The 18,418-nt window shown below is 40.4% G+C and overlaps 1 protein-coding gene across 1 annotated transcript in view; it reads left to right on the top strand.

Annotated features, from left to right (window-relative positions):
- Positions 1 to 18,418, top strand: part of robo3 (roundabout, axon guidance receptor, homolog 3 (Drosophila)) — a 77,289-nt gene that overhangs the window by 36,472 nt on the left and 22,399 nt on the right. The window contains 6 exon segments of the mRNA XM_018692098.2: positions 499 to 656; positions 1,496 to 1,616; positions 2,955 to 3,093; positions 4,004 to 4,131; positions 13,258 to 13,382; positions 16,522 to 16,693. Coding sequence (XP_018547614.1) covers positions 499 to 656; positions 1,496 to 1,616; positions 2,955 to 3,093; positions 4,004 to 4,131; positions 13,258 to 13,382; positions 16,522 to 16,693 — 843 coding nt within the window.

Genomic DNA, 18,418 nt, shown 5'->3' with positions numbered 1-18,418 from the left:
GTGACTTATTTTCTTGACCACATATCCAAGTGTATTAATGCATGTGCATTTTCCAAGGGTGCATGTGTGTGTGGATCAGATTGAATTATTCATTTACTTTGTGTGTGAGAGCCTTCATTATTGATGTGCTGTGATGCCGCACACATGACACTGAGTCAATGAAGACTTTAGGGACACATGCGTACCAATTTACAGTCATACCATATCATTGTCCTGTCATGCTTTTTGTTATTCCACTCACAATGAGATACGATTTTTTTTTTTTCACCTGCTCAGCATTAATGTTGTATCTTTTTGAAGGCCAAATGTCAGTACAGAGTTATTATGACTCCATTTATGCATAGTCGGGTAAAGGATGTTATCATCAGCAGACTAAAACTCAGCAATATATGCAATATAATACATGTATGTAAAGCCAGATAAAAGATAGAATCATCAACAGAGAGGTTTACACCCATTTTAACCATCTTTCTGCACCTTTGCTTTTTTTTTCCCCAGTTCTGAGAGATGACTTCCGTCAGACTCCCAGTGATGTGGTGGTAGCAGCTGGTGAGCCGGCTGTCATGGAGTGTATCCCCCCCAGAGGCCATCCTGAGCCCACCATCTCTTGGAAGAGAAACAACATCCGGGTCAATGACCGAGATGAGAGGATCACTGTAAGTTGGCTGATGACTTCTAGAAAGATTTAGAACACTGCAAAACAAATGATGCATCTAAACAAGTCATCTAGTCAGTGCACAGAGTTCATATGCAAAGATATGCAGAGTGCATTGTTTTAAATGGAAATAGGTATGCATTGTAGCCAATCATGTTTGTCCATCACAGTTTTTGGATCACACCATAGCTACTTTCCCTAATTTTTCAGGTAAATGTCCAAATATTTTTTTAGACATCCACTGACCAGTCATTAATTTCATTACCATTGATGGAAGACATTGACTTTTGATTACCAATGAGAAGACCTTGATTAAGAATCAATTCAGTTCCATCACAGTTTTGGAAAAGCAATGCTGCTATTGGACTGCATTGATTGTTGTTTAATTTAATCCTTCAAGAGCATTCTTCAGAGCAAACCTACCTTCTAAAAATTACTGACACAAAACCATTAGAATACAATAAAACCAGCATGTAAACCTGCTGTTTGGAAGCATACATGTGTGCACACAATGTATGCCATCATCAAACAATGAATCATCTGAGATACTTATTAGAGCAGTGGAAGATGTTTCTATGGCGATTGGCCTGGAGCTAGACCCATTGTCAGACAGTGTAAGAACTAGCAGAGGCGCCATCTGTCATGACACATACTGAAAATGATGGAGTAGCTTCTCTCTTGACTAACATGCCTCAATATCCTATTTCCAACCTCTTTTCATTTGTCTTCTTTCCTGCTCCTCCACCACCACCTCTCCTCCTCCTCCTCTTACCTTTGTACCTATTCTCTGTGCATCTGTCCATCTGTCCCTCTTTCCCTGCCTGTGCCTCTCATTTCCAGATCCGAGGAGGCAAGCTGATGATTTCCAACACCAGAAAAAGTGATGCTGGCATGTATGTGTGTGTTGGGACCAACATGGTTGGAGAGAAAGACAGTGATCCTGCTGAACTAGTGGTGTTTGGTGAGTCATTATTTCTACATCTCATTAAAGTATGGTCAACTTACATACGCTGTTGGGGATATTAAACATATGACAAACACAGAATTTTGATTGGACATTACAAATCCCTGTGAAAGCACAGTTATTTTTGATTAGTTCCGTATCCTCAGATGATAATGGCTGAAGTTACATAGTAATATGTGATAAAGATGTAAACAAATTACAGTTACAAGCTTCTCAAAACACATGTATCCTGTGTTTTCTGCCTTTTTCTGGATTAGTTTCTTTTGGGCTTTCTTTCTTTTTTCAGCTGATGTTGGAACTGAAGATGAATGTTTCCCTCCCAGCTGCCCTTTGCTTTGCTTTCTTGACCTCTCTTCTTCTTTCCTCGTCTCTGATTCCCTGCCTTGCTCTCAGCAGAGCAGCAGCATGAGTGTTTTCAAAGTGTGTATTGATCTCAGGAAACAGATAGAAAATTGATATTTTCTTCTCAGTCCCACCAACCCCCTCATCCTCACCACCATCACCACACAGATGCTATTCTGTCTGCACACTGTGGTGCAACAGTAAACCTAAACCCAGCGTGTAACACTTAATTTATCAATTTATGGTTCGTGAAAATGCATGGCCTGACACTTCCCCTCATATTTAATATGCCATCTGTTGAATTTGCAAGATAATAGCCACTGCACATCTGCACTTATTTTTTAGGCTGTCTCATTTTTAAATCATGCATATGTGTCGCTCTGGACACACTGTATGTCACTGGTGTGTTGAATCTCCCATCTGTGTAACTTAGTGTTGTCATGTCTTTGACTCTATTAATGATGATCACAGTCTTCCTCTGTTTCATTGGTGGCCGCTATTTGTCTTATTCTCATCAACAGTATATCATAGTCTGTGCTGCTTCAACAATATCATTACCTGTTCATTCAAATTCCTGATAAATACTACTTATAATAGTGAGCCAGTCATCATCAGTCCCTGCATGTGTCTGGGTTTTGATCCTGGGCCTATGTGGTCCTGGAAAAGATTTGGTAAGAAATCTCTCAGGCTCAGTTGAGGTTTGGAGCAAATATTTAGACTCAGAGTGAGCTCTGGTGCAATGCAGTGGACATCAGCTTTCCCACACACACTTTTCCTCACCATGCCTAAGCCTCCCAACCCTTCACCTCCTGCTCCTCTTGTACTCTATTACAATTCCTTTGTTTTTTTTCTCAGTTGTGTCTGAATTTGTCCGAGCTATCCACTTTTCTACATGAAAGGCGGTATTATAAATTGCTGAAAGTCAAACTGCAATTAGGAACTGCAAGCAGTTTTAATTCTCTCTCCCTGTTCTCTGTCTTTGTCTAATTCCAGAGAGGCCAGTGTTCACCAAACAGCCGGTGAACCAGGTGGTGTTGGCAGACGACACGGTGGACTTCTTCTGCGAGGTGCATGGAGATCCGACTCCGACTGTCCGCTGGCGGAGGGAGGAGGGAGAGCTGCCCCGGGGCAGGTACAATGGAGACAACACTTACGTAGTGTCTTTTAGTACTGCATGATGCATCAGTACCAAGCTGGTATCATCATACCAACAATACATGCTGGGTTTCAGGGTGTTACCTAATGTATTTATGGATAATTCACCATTGTTCTCTGATGCAGTAGGCAAGAATAAAAGTGATCCAATGATCGATTCACACTGCTTTGAACAGATGTTACTATGCCCAGCACTGTTTACAGTGCACACAGTATCATTCATACACTTAGGATAAAAAGTTAGTCAAGATGTATGACTCATATGGCACAGCAGCTTGTGTTTTTAGCAGGAAGAAGTACAGAGACAGTCATCCAAATAAACAACATATTTCTTAAACAGCTGTCAAACTTGCTGTGTGCCTCTTTCTGTGCTTCCTGAGCTGCCAGAAAGGATTTCTCGGTATCATGTGGCTCTGAACCACAGTAGTATGTGATAACAGTCATGATACTCTTGCAGAGAAACACTGTGACTGTGGAACTGTGAGAGTCGCACTCTCTCACTTGCACTCTCATTCACTTTGTGGATTTGATTGGATGAAACTTTAATGATCCCTCGGGGGAAAGAGCGTAAAATGCTCCCTTGTTGTCAGCAGGATTCAGATCTGCAAAGGGAGCCTGATGGATTTTTTTTGACCATTGCCTAAAGCTATACAGGACAACTCACTCTGTCTCCACATGCATCAGTGGTTGTGTGCATTAAACACATTAGCTGCTTATCCAAAGACTTACAATATAGCCACCTTTCCTCTGTTGAAATATAGATAATAATCAGACATTTAACAATCCAACTGCCTTGCATGAGATTGTGTGGCTTTTAGCTTTGAAATTCACCAACAGCTGGGGTCTCCAGGACACTGATATACTGCATTATGTCTGTGTCTTTCCAGATTTGAGATTCGCAGTGACAACAGTCTGCGTCTGACGCAGGTGCGAGCTGAGGACGAGGGAACTTACACCTGTGTGTCAGAGAACAGCGTGGGCAAGGCCGAGGCATCGGGCACCCTTCAAGTGCATGGTAAGACCTGGGCCTGGACCTTACTCACTAGACAAACATACACATATACATGCATCAGAAATGATTTAGTAAAGTTTGGTTTCTGAAATTCCAGCTTGAATTGAGTTTGCTTTTGAAGCAACTGAAATTCCACATAATGACAGTGATGCACATTCATTATGTGGATGTTAACATTTGAGAATGAATATAAATTAAATGATCTGCAAAATATATAAACCCCAAAAATGTTTCCTCATGGCAACTCATTTCATTTAATCCTAAGTGTGAATAAGTTGAAAGACCAAATAAAAAAAGTGTGTGCATAAACAATACATTTTCTTAATAATAGAAATTTGGAAATCTGATACCAACTTTAAAAAAGTCTTATTCTGCTTTGTTTAAAAAAATATCATTAAAGAAGAGAAAAGTGGAGGTAGTTCTGCTCTGGCAGGATCTTTTGCTTGTGATAAAAAATGGATTTTAACACTGAATGCAAGAGTGTGCATGTATTCTACTGGCACAGATGGACAGTTTTGTTATGATGCATCACAAAAGGCCCACTGCTCACCTACCAGCACGCTGTCTCATTTCATCGTCTTTCTTTTGCTGAACTACCTTTGGGTTGCTTTTGTGGAAAATTTACCTTTATGACAATTTTCTCTCCTTTTTCCCAGGCTATGAAAATACAGGCATGAGGAACATGCTTAATGTTATCAAATTTTCAAAATGTTTTATACTAGAAGATGTTGCCAATAAGAAGTCAGAAATATAAGTGAATAGACAAACAAGCAGATGCTGTGGCTGGCTGTTACTCACAGTATTATGCCACTGGTAACATGCTGTTAACTGAAACTATAAGAGAGAGAAATTGAAAAATGGACTTTAAGTTCCTTTCAAGCCTCGCATAGTCCCTCTGGAGAAAGAGCCAAGATCAAAAAGCATTGAAATTGCATTAGAATAAAGTCAGTCCCTTGAAGAGAGGCACTCGGGTGAAAAATCTGTCATTTGTGATGATAAAAGGGAATATTTAGAGTTTTACTCTGCAACAGTTGATTGTGTGAGCGGGCCCTCCAGTCTGCACAGACACCTCTGACATCTGTCAACACATTGATACTCACATACTACATTCACACACATGCACTGATAAATAGACATGGGGTATTTGTTGGTGCAAGAGGAAACAAACATATACACACTCTTTCACATGTATAAACTCACTTTACTAATTGGATTTGAATGAAGAAGCAGCAGCTGTTAGGCAAATGGAAATTGATTGTGGGCTGGTGCATACAGCTGCAGTATTAGTGATATTAGCAATACCACATACACACACACACACACACACAGATCAATCATAACACAATCTTCTATCTTCACCTGTACTCCACATTCAGTTCATCATTCCTCCTCCTACTTGTCCACTGTTCCTTTCTTTTGGGAGCACTTCATTTAAATCACAGACAGTTTCACTTCAATCACTTCACATTCAGCTAATTCATGTTCATGTTATTCATTTTAAATAGACCTGGGTGGCTGTGGTGCTCCAAAGTTTCACTCTGTCTTGTTCAAATATTTCACCCAATAATCACAGTTCATCATGAGCTCATCATCTCATTCTCATTCTTCTTTTTGTTCCTTTTTTTCTTTTCCATCCCTTTTCTGCATCACTCTATCGCAGTCGGCCCATCTAGTAAGTACTCCATTTCATCCCATCTTTGCATGCATGCGTGTGTGTGTCTGAGAGAGAGATGCAGATGCAGATGCACAGGTTGCCATGTTGGCACTACTCCCCACTACTACTGCTGTGGTAGTCTTATGCTGGGAGAAGGCACTCTAGTCATGTTTTAGCTCATCCAGGTAAAGCTTTCATTAATACCAAGGATATTTAATTTACTACACAAATGCTCTTGAATACACAAAACATAGTGGGAAGGAAACACAATGAATAAAACCCTAAATATCCCCTCACACTGTAAAGTAAATGAAAAGCAGCATAATGGTGCTGCAGTCATACACTGATTAATCACACATGCTTTGACAATTTAATTTTCTCTCTGGAAAAAATCCCTCTATACTATGAAAAATAGTGGTTTTAAAGTGGTGTTTCCTCTTCAGCAGAGACCCCCTCAGCTAACAGTGCTGTTTGGAAGCTGACAAACTCATCACGCAACACCAAGCTGCTTGGGCATGATATCATTTTTGCATGTATTGGTGGAAAAGATGAGAATAAAAAGGCAGCACAGGATTCATCTTCTGTGTGTTGTGAAAGAGAAAAATACCAGAGCCACTACAACATGCCATGAAAGTGAAAATAGTGTTTCCTCACTGCTGTGTGTTGCAGTATATGAGCTTTTCATTGGCATTCCTGGAAGACAGACATGACATGGGGAAAAAGGAGTTGCAATTTCTCACAGGTGTCCAGGGAATCGGCAGTTTCTGTTCCTACTGTCACAACAACAAAAGTGGAATGAAGAGGAGGGAGTGTAAATGGGTTCCAGGAGCAGATTAGGTAACACAACAAAGAGCAGTCTTAACTGGGGTGTGTGTTTGGAGAGAGTGTTGGCTTTGTATTTATCTGTGATTTCTTCACTGTCCATACATATTTCTGAAAGGGCCTTGATGCTTTAAAGGTTGACATCATTTTAACATTTTGTCTTTTTCGCCTCTCTTCACTTCACTCCACTTCACATATGCGTAGGCAGGGCTAATAGAGAGGGATGAAATAACCCTTTTAAGCTATGACACATTGGCAGAGGGCATCAGCAGATTTATGTCCATTAGCAGAGAGTAGAGCAGACATGTGAAAAATGTGTGAATAGGCCAGTCAATCACTTGTCCACAGCACATAAAATTAACCCATTTTAACTAGTTATTGGCTTTCGTATCCAGTCTTAAACCTGTTCTTTTCTCAACATATGCTCTTCCCTTCGCTGTCTTATCATATAGACTTTTGTTGATATCAAGGAAATGTAAACAAAATTACTTGTTTTCACTGTGCACTCACTGTGAAATAAGCATATATTAGCAATACAGTATTTTTTAAAGGGACAGTGGTGAATAGATGTGATATGTCACTTAAACATAAATCACAAAAAAGCAGTACATGCACGAGGGCCAAAAGGAGAAACTTTACATTTTCATTTTCATCAGATACAGCTTTTTTTTTTTTTTTTTACTCTGGAGCACGTAACTGGTCAGAAAAAAAACAAATTAGCTTATTCAATCGCTCCCAATATAAGACCTCTGACTAACACATCAAGCATGCTTGATAACGATCAGGACATCCTGAAGAGGGCTGAAGCCAAAGAGGGCAATTAAATTGGGCCACACTGCTACTTCTCACAGCAGGGTGGGGGTTGGGAGATGGCTAATGTAATGATCCCAAGAACTCAAGAAAAAAAAGAGAAACAAATGCCTTATTTTTTTCCCCTATTTCATTGGGATTGTTTACTTAGTTAAAAGTACCACCATGGTTAAAAATGGACAGGACCTGGTGAGATTTGATGTGTACTGTTAGAACTCGAGTCTGTCTTGAGTCTGACCAGAGTCAGTCTTGGGGAATGAAGGAACAGGTATTGGGATGGTAATCTGTACACAGAAGGAAAACTAGTGGGTTATGAGTTATGTTCATATTGTATGTACAGACAGCAGATAAGATGACCCTCCTGTTGTATTTCATCAAATTGAATTTCTTTCTGATTTACACTGTGGGAAAGGTAGCCTTCTTTGTCTTGCCTGAAGGTGCTCTGATATTATAAACGCAATTACAGAACTGTTTCTCTAACTTATTCTCTTAGTCTATTTAAAGCTGTACCAGCCCTCCAGTTCATATATTGATGTTGGACAAGTAGGCAGGAGTTATGGGCACAAAGGTCCGACTCCAAATTAAATAGAAGCATAGATGAATTATGGTCCAGCTATAATACATTAAGCCTGGGAAATAACCACCTCCTCAATCATCATTTCAGAATGGAAACAGTCTCAGGGAAAAAAAAATGGGGGAGAGAGAGAGAGAGAGAGTTACTGTTTACAAGAGGGTGAAGCTGAAGACTCATGCGGCAGCAGCAGCAGCAGCAGTGTGAGAGTGTGTTTACTCAAGCGTAAGTGTGTGAAACACGCTGTCTGCGTCAGCGTGGGACTGTGACAGCTGCCTGTCACATCCAGGCCCCTGAGGAACTCCTGCTGGGAGTATGTGTCTGTGTGTGTGTGTGTATTTGTGTTCCCCTGTGTGTGATAGCTTCAGTATGTTGGTGCAAATCGCATGTCAAGTGTGCGGGTTGGGGAGGAGGGTAGGTAAGATGCTTTGGTTGTAACTCACTTTGTCTGCCTTTGCTGTGTGATTGAGCAACACGCTGCTTTCATACAACAGCAGTGGAGCAAATCACACAGTCTGATCTGTCTGAGTGGGAGCACAGTATGTGGTGAGCAGCTGAGCCGGCTGAAACATTTGTCTGCTTTGGTTAGTTTATGAAGACAGTGTTCCTCCTTAATCTGGGGTCCAAACCGGGATCAGCATCCCTGTCACCAGACAAGAATGTCAGTACTGGACAATCCTGCAGTACCCTGGATTATGTTGTATTGCCATTGCTTTGGCGACTATGTTACAGTTAATATCAGGGAAAGATCATGGCCATGGTAAATGAACTATGGCTGAAATAATCTACACATTCATCCAGCATCCATACGAAATGGTGAGGCTGCATAAAGGCACAACCTTCCAGCCTCGAGTAATGGGGACTAATGTCCGTGACGCGCTCTGTGATGCCATGGAAATGAAGATTGCTGATCCAGGGAGTCTCCCTCTAGCTATTCCTGCCCGCTCACCTTTGCACATCTTGCATGTCAAAACAGACTACTCATCAGGTGTTCACTGCATAGTCTGATGTTGAACTCAGACTAACTTTAACCCTCACCACCTCAACCCTAATCTCACTTTGGAAGCAGTGTAGGAAAGAGCTGGGTAATTCCCATGGGTGGGGTATAAAATGTGTATGCAGGGCATGTATTTAAGCCTGCACACGAACATTTGGTTCTCATCACCCAGAAACCACACAAATATTTAAAGAGACCAAGCACTTCACACTCAGACCAGACTTTGCCCCTTCAGTCTGACGGGTCTTATCGTAGAAGCAGTGGAACTTTAACTTGCAGTGCTGGTCTATTTTTGCCTCCCTTTTGGCATGTTAGCCTTTATGTGTTCTCCAGCTCTGGAAATATCCAGAATATAAAGGACGTCTCTGGGTTCCTTTTGAATTCCTATCTCAAGTGTTTCATTCTTTATTTAGACACTCCCTGATTTTACCTTCCTGACACTGCCTCTTGCAGTTATCAGTTTATGGGCGATCATTTTTACAGTCCTGGTTATATATTTCATAAAACTAGAAAATGAAAGTGCCATGGCTTTTGATAAGCAGAGACAGTTTCCATCTTTTGTAAAGGTACTTTTAACAGTAAAAGCTGTCATACCTAGCCAGCAGCCCAGAAAACTAAATTACTGTACAAGCGACATGCTGTGCAAATACTCTAACCTCATGCAGGCATTGTTTGATGATTTTTGTCATGTATATTTCAGCTGTTCCGTTACAATCCATCTCCCCGTTTCCATCCCATGTGAGGATGCTAATGTTTCTCCCTGCCCTAAATCTAAAGCTCAGTGTCGCGCCGAGTGCGCCCATTATTGCTAATTATTTATTACAGCCTCAGGCAATGTGCCAGCTTGCCTGCTCAAATCAAACATTGTTATTCTCCAGACAGGGCTGTGTAGCGCACAAAAATGGCATTTTAATAGCCTGAATCTTCCTAGCTGTCACTGTATTTGGGTCAAAGTTACAGCGTCGTGTCAGACACGAGGGGGAATTGTTCAGGTGTTGTTGTTCACAAGTTTTTTGTCAAGTGGCCTGCTTAGCAGGAAATTCTGATACAGCATCTTTTCTTGTTTGTGTTCATCACATGTATATGTGCAACAGGCCTGGAGTTGCATTACATAAGAAGAGAGTGTTACACTGCATTTCTTTAATATTTCAGACCTTGCATCAGCCTTGACAGGAAGCCTGTCCCTGAGGTACAGCTAGGGAGTGAAAGCAGGTGTTCAGCACCTCTGGACCATGGTTCAAATCTGAACACTGTGTGCATGTTTAGGCTTTGACCTTTAGGGTTAATGGAGGACTGCATATTTGATCCCAGGAGGTGACCCTGTTCACCACAGTCAAGGCCCCCTTAGCTGTTATTTATCCTGAAGCTGACATGTAAATCCCATCCTGCTATGTGAAGGTGTGATGGGGCCTGTGGTGGAAGCAGTGTAGGAAAGAGCCAGGTAATTCCCAAGGTGGGGTATAAAATGTGTATGCAGGGCATGAATTTAAGTCTGCACACGCATCTGAGGTGAGCAATTACAAGGCGCAGGCAAGTCTGTGCTACAGTTTGGACAGTTAGGGATTCTCAGTCCCTTGCCAAACCCTGCACCAACATTTCATATCCAAGAAAATTTCAGTGCTCCACACTGCTTTGTATGCAGCCTGTTTTTCTGACTTGACCCTTCAACTTTTCTCCTTTTCTCTTGGTTTCTAAGAAGTTTTTGCCTCAGTAGAACTCCAGCCCTCTTAACAAAATGTACAAGAAATTGTAGCTAATGTCAACAAGCATTTCTCAAAGAGTATTTGCTTTGGGTTGGCAAATTGAAATCAAATTATGATGTATTTGAACCCTGCAACAGATAAACTCACAGGAGTTAAAGAGGCAGCGTTTTTGGGTCACAGTAATGTACCCTGTTAAAGCTGGGTTAGCATTTTTGTTTTTTTGTTTTTTTTTTCCCTGTCCTTTTTATTTCATGCATTTCTTTTTCCTATTACTGGGTATCTTTCCACCATTGGATTTGCAAAATTGAACATCTGCAAAAGGAAAAGCAAATTCTGGCATGTCTACATCAACACACATTACATTTTGTTTTCTTCCAGACTTTCCCAGCGTGAATTTAAACTTCACAGAAACAAAAAACGGTTGAAGAATCGCCTGTTTATGTTTTCTGTTCAGTCTCACTTTCACGCTGACTTCACTGACTGAGTGTTTTTCTGTTTGCCTTTCTACTCCGTAGGACGGTTCTCCTCCTCTTTCTCTCAGTTTCTCCCAATGATAATTAAGACAGAGAATGAAAGAGAAGCAGGAGATCAGGTGGGAAGATGAGAAATCAATTAGGACTAGTAGAGGGCATCATTATGCATTCACACCCCCCTCTATGGAGGGAGGCCTGTCACTTGCTACAGAATCAATAGAAATCAAAGAGGTGTGTGTGTGTCTGTGTGTCTTCGTGGAGACACAGGCACATTAACATTCACACATTCACACACAGGAATAAGGAGCAGAGAGAGAAAGTGAGACAGTCTACCATTTATTTGCAGCCTCCCCCCACCCACGCACCACCCCACCCCACCCTCCATCTATGTTCAGCGACATCTGATTAGCCTGGTGTCTGGGATCAGAAAGGTGACCCACAAACCTGAATTTAGGCTCCTGTGGTTTCTGGGCTGACCTTTTTGGTTGGCTCTACACCCAGACATACTAGATTGATCATCATGGGCCATAGCTTAACCAATAAGCCTCTGCAATAGGATTAATCAATCACAGCCAAAGAAATCAAGGTCATAGAGGATCTGTTTTGTAGCCCCATCCTAGAAGAGACAAGTACTCTTCTAAATTAAGATCTAAAGCTGCCCTTTGTACATCCCAGTTTACATCTGAATAAAAATGTTAATTAATAAATGAGTCTGATGACAGATTAAAAACTGACTGTGGTGATAGAAACACAATTTTAACGCATAAGAAAACAACAACACAGCTGTTCTGCTGTTATTATTTACATGAGTCACATAAAGGTATTTAATGGATGCAGCAGAGACATGAAGAGGTGGAAAAGGAGACTGATAACGCTTGTCTTCAGAGCAGATTACCTGTTGACTGTGAAACAAGTGAAACAATTAGGAAGTTAAGCTTTGTTCCTCATATTCATTCGCTCTGTTTGCTTATCACTGCTCCCTCTCCCTCGTTCCATTGTGCTCTCAGCCAAATTGCACACTCGCTCTCTGTCTCTCGCTCTTGTTTTAAACTAGTTAGGAAGCAGAGAACATTGTTTTTAATTAACGTAATGAGAAACTTTTCACCCCACTTCCTAATATTGATGCTACTCATGCCCAGTACTTCCTTGTTTTTTGAATGAAGGGATACACAAGCTAAAGCAGCTGCTGGATTTGTGTTTGACCTAGTCAGTAATGATGATTTAACACTTATTTTGATACTTATTTTTTGACTACTTTTTCTGTCTCAGTAACATCAAAGCATCACTTAATAGAATTATTTGATGCATAAATTAAACAAAAAAAAATAGGATTGGCCCCTTGATAAGTCTGATTTTGTCTGTGTGTCACCACTCACTGTTTCCACACAAAATCCTCATGTTGAATACGTTTAATCAAGAGTGATTGCTTTGCAACCTTTAGTGAATATTCGGACATTGTGAACATACCAACATAGTTAACAGAGGGATGAAAGCAAGTACTATGGCAACTGATAACAGAATAAATTCTCAACTCCCACATGGCTGCTGACTTACATCCTCTTCAGTGAACTTCATTAACCGCATTAATTGAGAAATGTTAATTCTCTGTGTTTGGAAGAAAAATCTCTCTTGGCTCTGTTGCCTCTATACAAAGAAATGTTCGTATTCATACTTCTTTTTTTAAATTTTGACCTATTCGGCCTTCACAGTACGTGTTTTAAGTGTCAGAGCACTGATGCCTTATGGTCTGTAAGGCAGAAAAAGCAATAGAGATCTTTTTTGTTCTGCTTTATGCAGTTTAATACAGCTAACTGTGCATGTGATAGTGCACCTCTAAATACACTTTTAACTGTGTGCAAGAATGTGTGTGTGCATGAGAGACAGGGACAACTTGAGAGAGAGTTATCGCTTATGAGGTACTGTCATCACTGGTGGCCTGTCATGGCTTAATGCTCCCACAGTCTCTCTGTATTAAGCTCACTCAGAACACACACTGACCACACACACACACACACACACACACACACACAGAATGACATATGAAGGCTTCATTTCTGTTGTGACTTGCTGACCATTTCTCTGCGTTATCTGTGTTGCAGTGCCCCCTCAGATTGTGGTTCGGCCTCGGGACCAGATCACAGCTCCAGGTCGTACTGTAACCTTCCTCTGTGGCACCAAAGGAAACCCTCCGCCAGCTGTCTTCTGGCAAAAGGAAGGCAGCCAGGTAAGATACTTTCTGTGACATACTGTTTCCTCAAGAATTACTCCCCTTCTTTCCTCTGAGACATCCATCAGGGTCTCACAGTCAAATTTAATCTGACAGTAGGGATAATGGAGTACATTGCCAGATCAGAGGCATACACTGTATATATTAGTGGTTGTCATTTTATCCTAACTGTGTTAAACAACAGTGCAGTTGTATAGTTTCCAGACTGTTTATCTCTTTAGCCAAGGTACTACAAGGGTTCTGACACAACCTTCGTGCATAGTGCTTGGCTTTGAAGTATCATAGCTCCACTAGCACTTGTTCTAAAAGTGTAGACCAAATATGGTGTCACCTTCGTCCAACATTAGACACACCCCTTACCTCACTACCAGTACAGCCAGTAACTCACTGACCACCATGTTTAGTCACTGCCACCACTAAAGCGCTGTAACTTGATAATAACAAGTCTTCAAAAGTCATAGAATTTTGGCATTGTGTTTATAATGGGAATAATTGGTTTTAGAGTCACAGTGAACTGCACTAACCCGACTCAAGGATACACGTCTAGTTTTGTGAAAGACTACTCTGAAATGAATGTTTCGTTTTAAATTGCTGCTTTTGGTGACTTTCACCAAAAAATACTTAATTTAAAATATTTTTATAAGAAGAGTAATACAGAGTGACAAAAAACTTTACAGCATTCATATATACTGTATGGAGCACAATAGCATAAAACCTGAGGGGCACAAAGGAGAGAGCTTGACTATATAAAGCAGTTACATTCTTGATGAAACTGCCTGATGTGGACGCAGTATCCCAAATAAAGTTTGTCCTGGAAATTATTCCAAGCCCAGGGTGGTTCAGAGCGGTTCAGAACAAGGTCAGATACATCTTAACAAGTTGAAGGTTTTCCATTGAGCTGGTGTTGTGTTTCTCATTCACTTTAGTTTGAAGTGAACAAGCACGGCTCTCTCCTGCTTACAGTAAAAGAAATGAACGTGCTGTTCAGGTCGACATTCACAATGAATGAAAATCACAGCTTTCTCATTCTTTTTAACTGGAACTGAGGAAGAGGTGAGGTAGGAGGATGGGTCATAGACTATATATGGGATGGGTCAACAAAACACAGGACTTTCACACAGGAGGCAGATGTTTGTTTCCCTGTGTGAAACCGACAGGTAATGTTATTTCTTTTATCCACGACTGTTCCACAACTCTGTAGCCATGACAACAAAGTCCTGCAAAGTATTTATTTTAAACACAAACCTTTCTCAAAGCCAACCTTAAACATGTGTACACTCCTACAGGTTATATTATTGTTACCATGACAATGAAAGTCTAGTGCACCTGCTGCTCATACATATCTGAGGGTATGGACGAGTGACCTATATTGTCGTTTAGGTGCTTGTTGCTTCTGCTGCACACAATGCAACATAAATAAAATATAACATACACATATACACAACACACATATATTATTTAACATAATAGTTTTTCTTTCTTGCAGTATTAACTATTCTTAAAATGAAATAAATTGAAAATTGAAATAAATATGGATAAATTCTGATATTGATCAGTGATCAAAGTAAAGAAATCAAGAACCCTAAAGGTTATTTGTTTTAATGTTATTATATTTTTTGAAGTTTGATTGATTCCATGCCACTCTGATATATGTGCTGTAAGGATAGACTGCATCTCCTCTCACTGTCATGGTCTTGACTGTCATCCTTTGCTTTTATCACTGTGTGCTGTAGTTTAATTCCAGGGTGACACACACACACACTCACATCCACACATTCAAACACACCTCATTTTCCCATCATCCACACAGGGTATTATTCACCAAAGCGTGAGTCTGCACAGGCCTGCATGTCCTCAAAAGTGTGTGTGTATGTGTGTATGTAGAACTGTGTGTAACTGTGTGTGTGAGAAAGGAGAGCATGTGATAAGCATTGCAGCCTGTTGGAATGTGCTGAAAGGCCTGATGAGAGTGCGTGGGTGCCTGTAGCATGGCTCCCAGGTACAGATTAGAGGGGGAAGAGCAAGATTGGAGGAGGCCTGGAGAATGTGTGTGGGAGAGGGAGAACAAGAGTGGAGGAGAGAGATAAAGAGGAGAAAGCATGGAGGAAGAGGAGGGGGAGAGGAAGCATGTGGGTAGCATGTTGGGAATGGAGGCTGCTTTTCAGTGAAATACCCAGGAAACACATCATTCTGGCAAATGAAAAAGGAAATAAGATAAGATCAGGGGAAAAAAAAAACACTTTTGGTGTCATGGTATTAGGCCTACATATAAAATGAAAGCCAAGAAAATGAGTCTGGGTGTGGGTGGAAAGGTGGCTGAAGTTCCAATGAGCATAGCAGGTTGGTTTTTCAACAGTTTGGCAGTGGTTGCCAGAAGGTTTTGAGTTTGCACTAACATCAGTGTAACCTGTGGAAGTGCCCTTGAGCGAGGCCCTAAAACCATATCATCTTATTCACTGGATAAAACTAACAGCTGCATAATGTAGATGTAATCAAAGAGACCAGTTACAGGCACTGTGCACTATTTGTTCTCTTAATGTTTCAATACTGCGGCATACGGAGGCCACTGCTGAAAATTAGTTTCTGGCTACAATAATTTGTAGAAGTGTTGTTCGACTCTTTAAATTGGAAACCATTGTCTGCATCTGTTCGCCCTCTTGACTGCTGTTTCTCCATCCCTCAACATTATGTCTCTTTCTTGTGTGCTTGTTTATTTTTTTACTGTTACTCAATTTCATGAGAGAACATAAATAGAATAATAGAACACAGAGATAACGTTTCAAGTTCAAGAATGGCAATGTTCACACAAACTCACGAAAGCTCTGATACTTGAGCAGTCATCAGATTTATCAATTAATATTGTGTCTGGCTGCAAAATTCTATTTCTTAATACAGCTGCAAGTGGAACAGCTTTTGTCCGACAGTGATATAACTTGTGTTTTTACTTGAAGTTTTCAAGAGTCCTTTTAATATCAGCCCTAGTGAGTAAAAGCACAAAAATGAACTCCTGTATATTAAATGAATCATGATAGTTGAGTGTACAGCAAAGAGATCAATCACAAATGTTAATTTATAGTATGAGTAAATGATGAAGACACAAAATAAAAAGACTAATAATGATGTTTTTCTTCTCCAGATCTTGCTGTTCCCCATCCAGGAGCCGACACAGTCAGGTCGTTTCTCTGTGTCACTGAGCGGTGAGCTGACCATCACTGATGTCCAAGTCAAAGACTCTGGCTATTATATCTGCCAGGCCATCAGCGTGGCCGGCAGCATCCTGACTAAAGCCCTGCTAGAGGTGGAAAGTGGTGAGTGTAAACCCTCCTAGCTAAGTCATTTAGTTAAAAATCCTGTCTCAAAATCTTAAAAAGAATAGCACCATTTCTTTCTGTAGTAGTCTGCTTTGGTAGAATGTTTTCATTGGTTTTCAGGAGGTACTGCTAAACTAAACGTACACATTTGTGTGAGAAATGTTTCTGTGCTCAGTAGAAAATTGAGATGATTGTGTATCATTAGCATTTGCCACTGAAATCGATGTGTATCCTCAGATTGCAGCCAGTTTTCCTCACTAGTTTAATAATTCATGCTAATGGGGCTAAAAAAAATATGACAGTGAAACTTTCCCCTGCAAACTGGATGAGACAAAAAGTTATGAAAGGTACACTATGTATTATGTAAAAAAAATACTGAAGGAAAAAAAGTATTGATTGATTTCTTTTTTCAGTCTTACAACTTAACATTTTCAGCTTCATATTTGATTAATTATTTCTCACAATCTGTCAGTTTAACTCCTTCCCCTCCCCCCACAGATGCAGCCATATGAATTCAAAAAACCTTCAAATCTGCTTCAAATTAAAATATCCCTCCCTCAAATGAGCAAACAGCAGGGGTCCTTATCTGATGTAATCAAAAGGGACAACTGGTGATAGTTCTATGCAAATAGCCCTGCTGCAACATATGTTTTCCTCCCTGAACCCCTCCCATTCAGGCAGTAAACAGGGATTTTGTTCAGCTCTGTTTTCACTGACTCCTGGGTTGACTTTTCACATTTTCACTCAGCTTCACTTATTTGATAATATCACAGCTTTCTACACAGAATACAAGTGAGGGTATGCTCCTTGTCTATAGGAAAATGTTCTGTGAAATGTTCTAGTTTTCAGTCATTGCATGTCGGGGTTTAGGAGCAGTGGTTACTACCACAGAGGAAAAGAGAAGAAAAGAAAAGTAGTGGCTTTCTGCTCTGAACAGCCTTCAGCTCTTTCCACAATTATTTATTGATGTACAGGAATTTATTTGACTTGTCCAAACTGAGCATTACTCTGCTTGTTGGCGACACTCATACTATGGTGTTTACATTTAAGATTGAACAGCCATATAAGTCCATGAGTCTCGTGGCCATAACTCTGTGTGGATGCAACAAGATGTCAGGAAGGCTGCGGGCACACAGGGGTCAAGTGAAAACATGCATACTCTTTAGGACATTTATTTATGTAATTTTTGCAAACTGTAGCTGCAGTTGCACTTCAAACAGGGGTGTGTATATGAGTGTGTAAAAAGTGTTCATTTGTCTGCTGAATTGCTTTGATGTGAAGCCCAGTGGTGTGGCTGATGTAAACACAAAGTATACAGCATCTGTTCATTTATTTTTACATTTCATGAGCTGATGAAAGATTTCATAAAACTGTCTTAAAGTTAACTTTGACACTGATTTTTTCTTAAGGCTCTGTCAACATTTTTCAGATACCAAAATGTGTCTAAGATGTTGTATTTTGGACTACAAACTTACTGCAATCCCTTTTCAAGAGATACAGTACATGTTTTCATTTCAAATGTAATAGTTCAGGTAATCAAGGTATGACTTCACATGGTCTCTGGGGTCTAAAATTGTAGGGTTTTACACAAACACAAAAAGGTTTGAGGCACAAATAGTAAAAGGAGGATGCTTTCAAACATAATCCAATGAATCATTTTTAATAATCAATTAACACCATACAAACACCCTTTGCCTCAGTACACCTGCACACTTTTCAGTG

The sequence above is a fragment of the Lates calcarifer genome, linkage group LG20 (assembly GCF_001640805.2).
Source record: "Lates calcarifer isolate ASB-BC8 linkage group LG20, TLL_Latcal_v3, whole genome shotgun sequence".
Taxonomy (NCBI): Eukaryota; Metazoa; Chordata; class Actinopteri; family Centropomidae; genus Lates; species Lates calcarifer.
The sequence above is the reverse complement of the archived record's forward strand: the minus strand, read 5'-3'. Positions and strand labels throughout refer to the sequence as shown.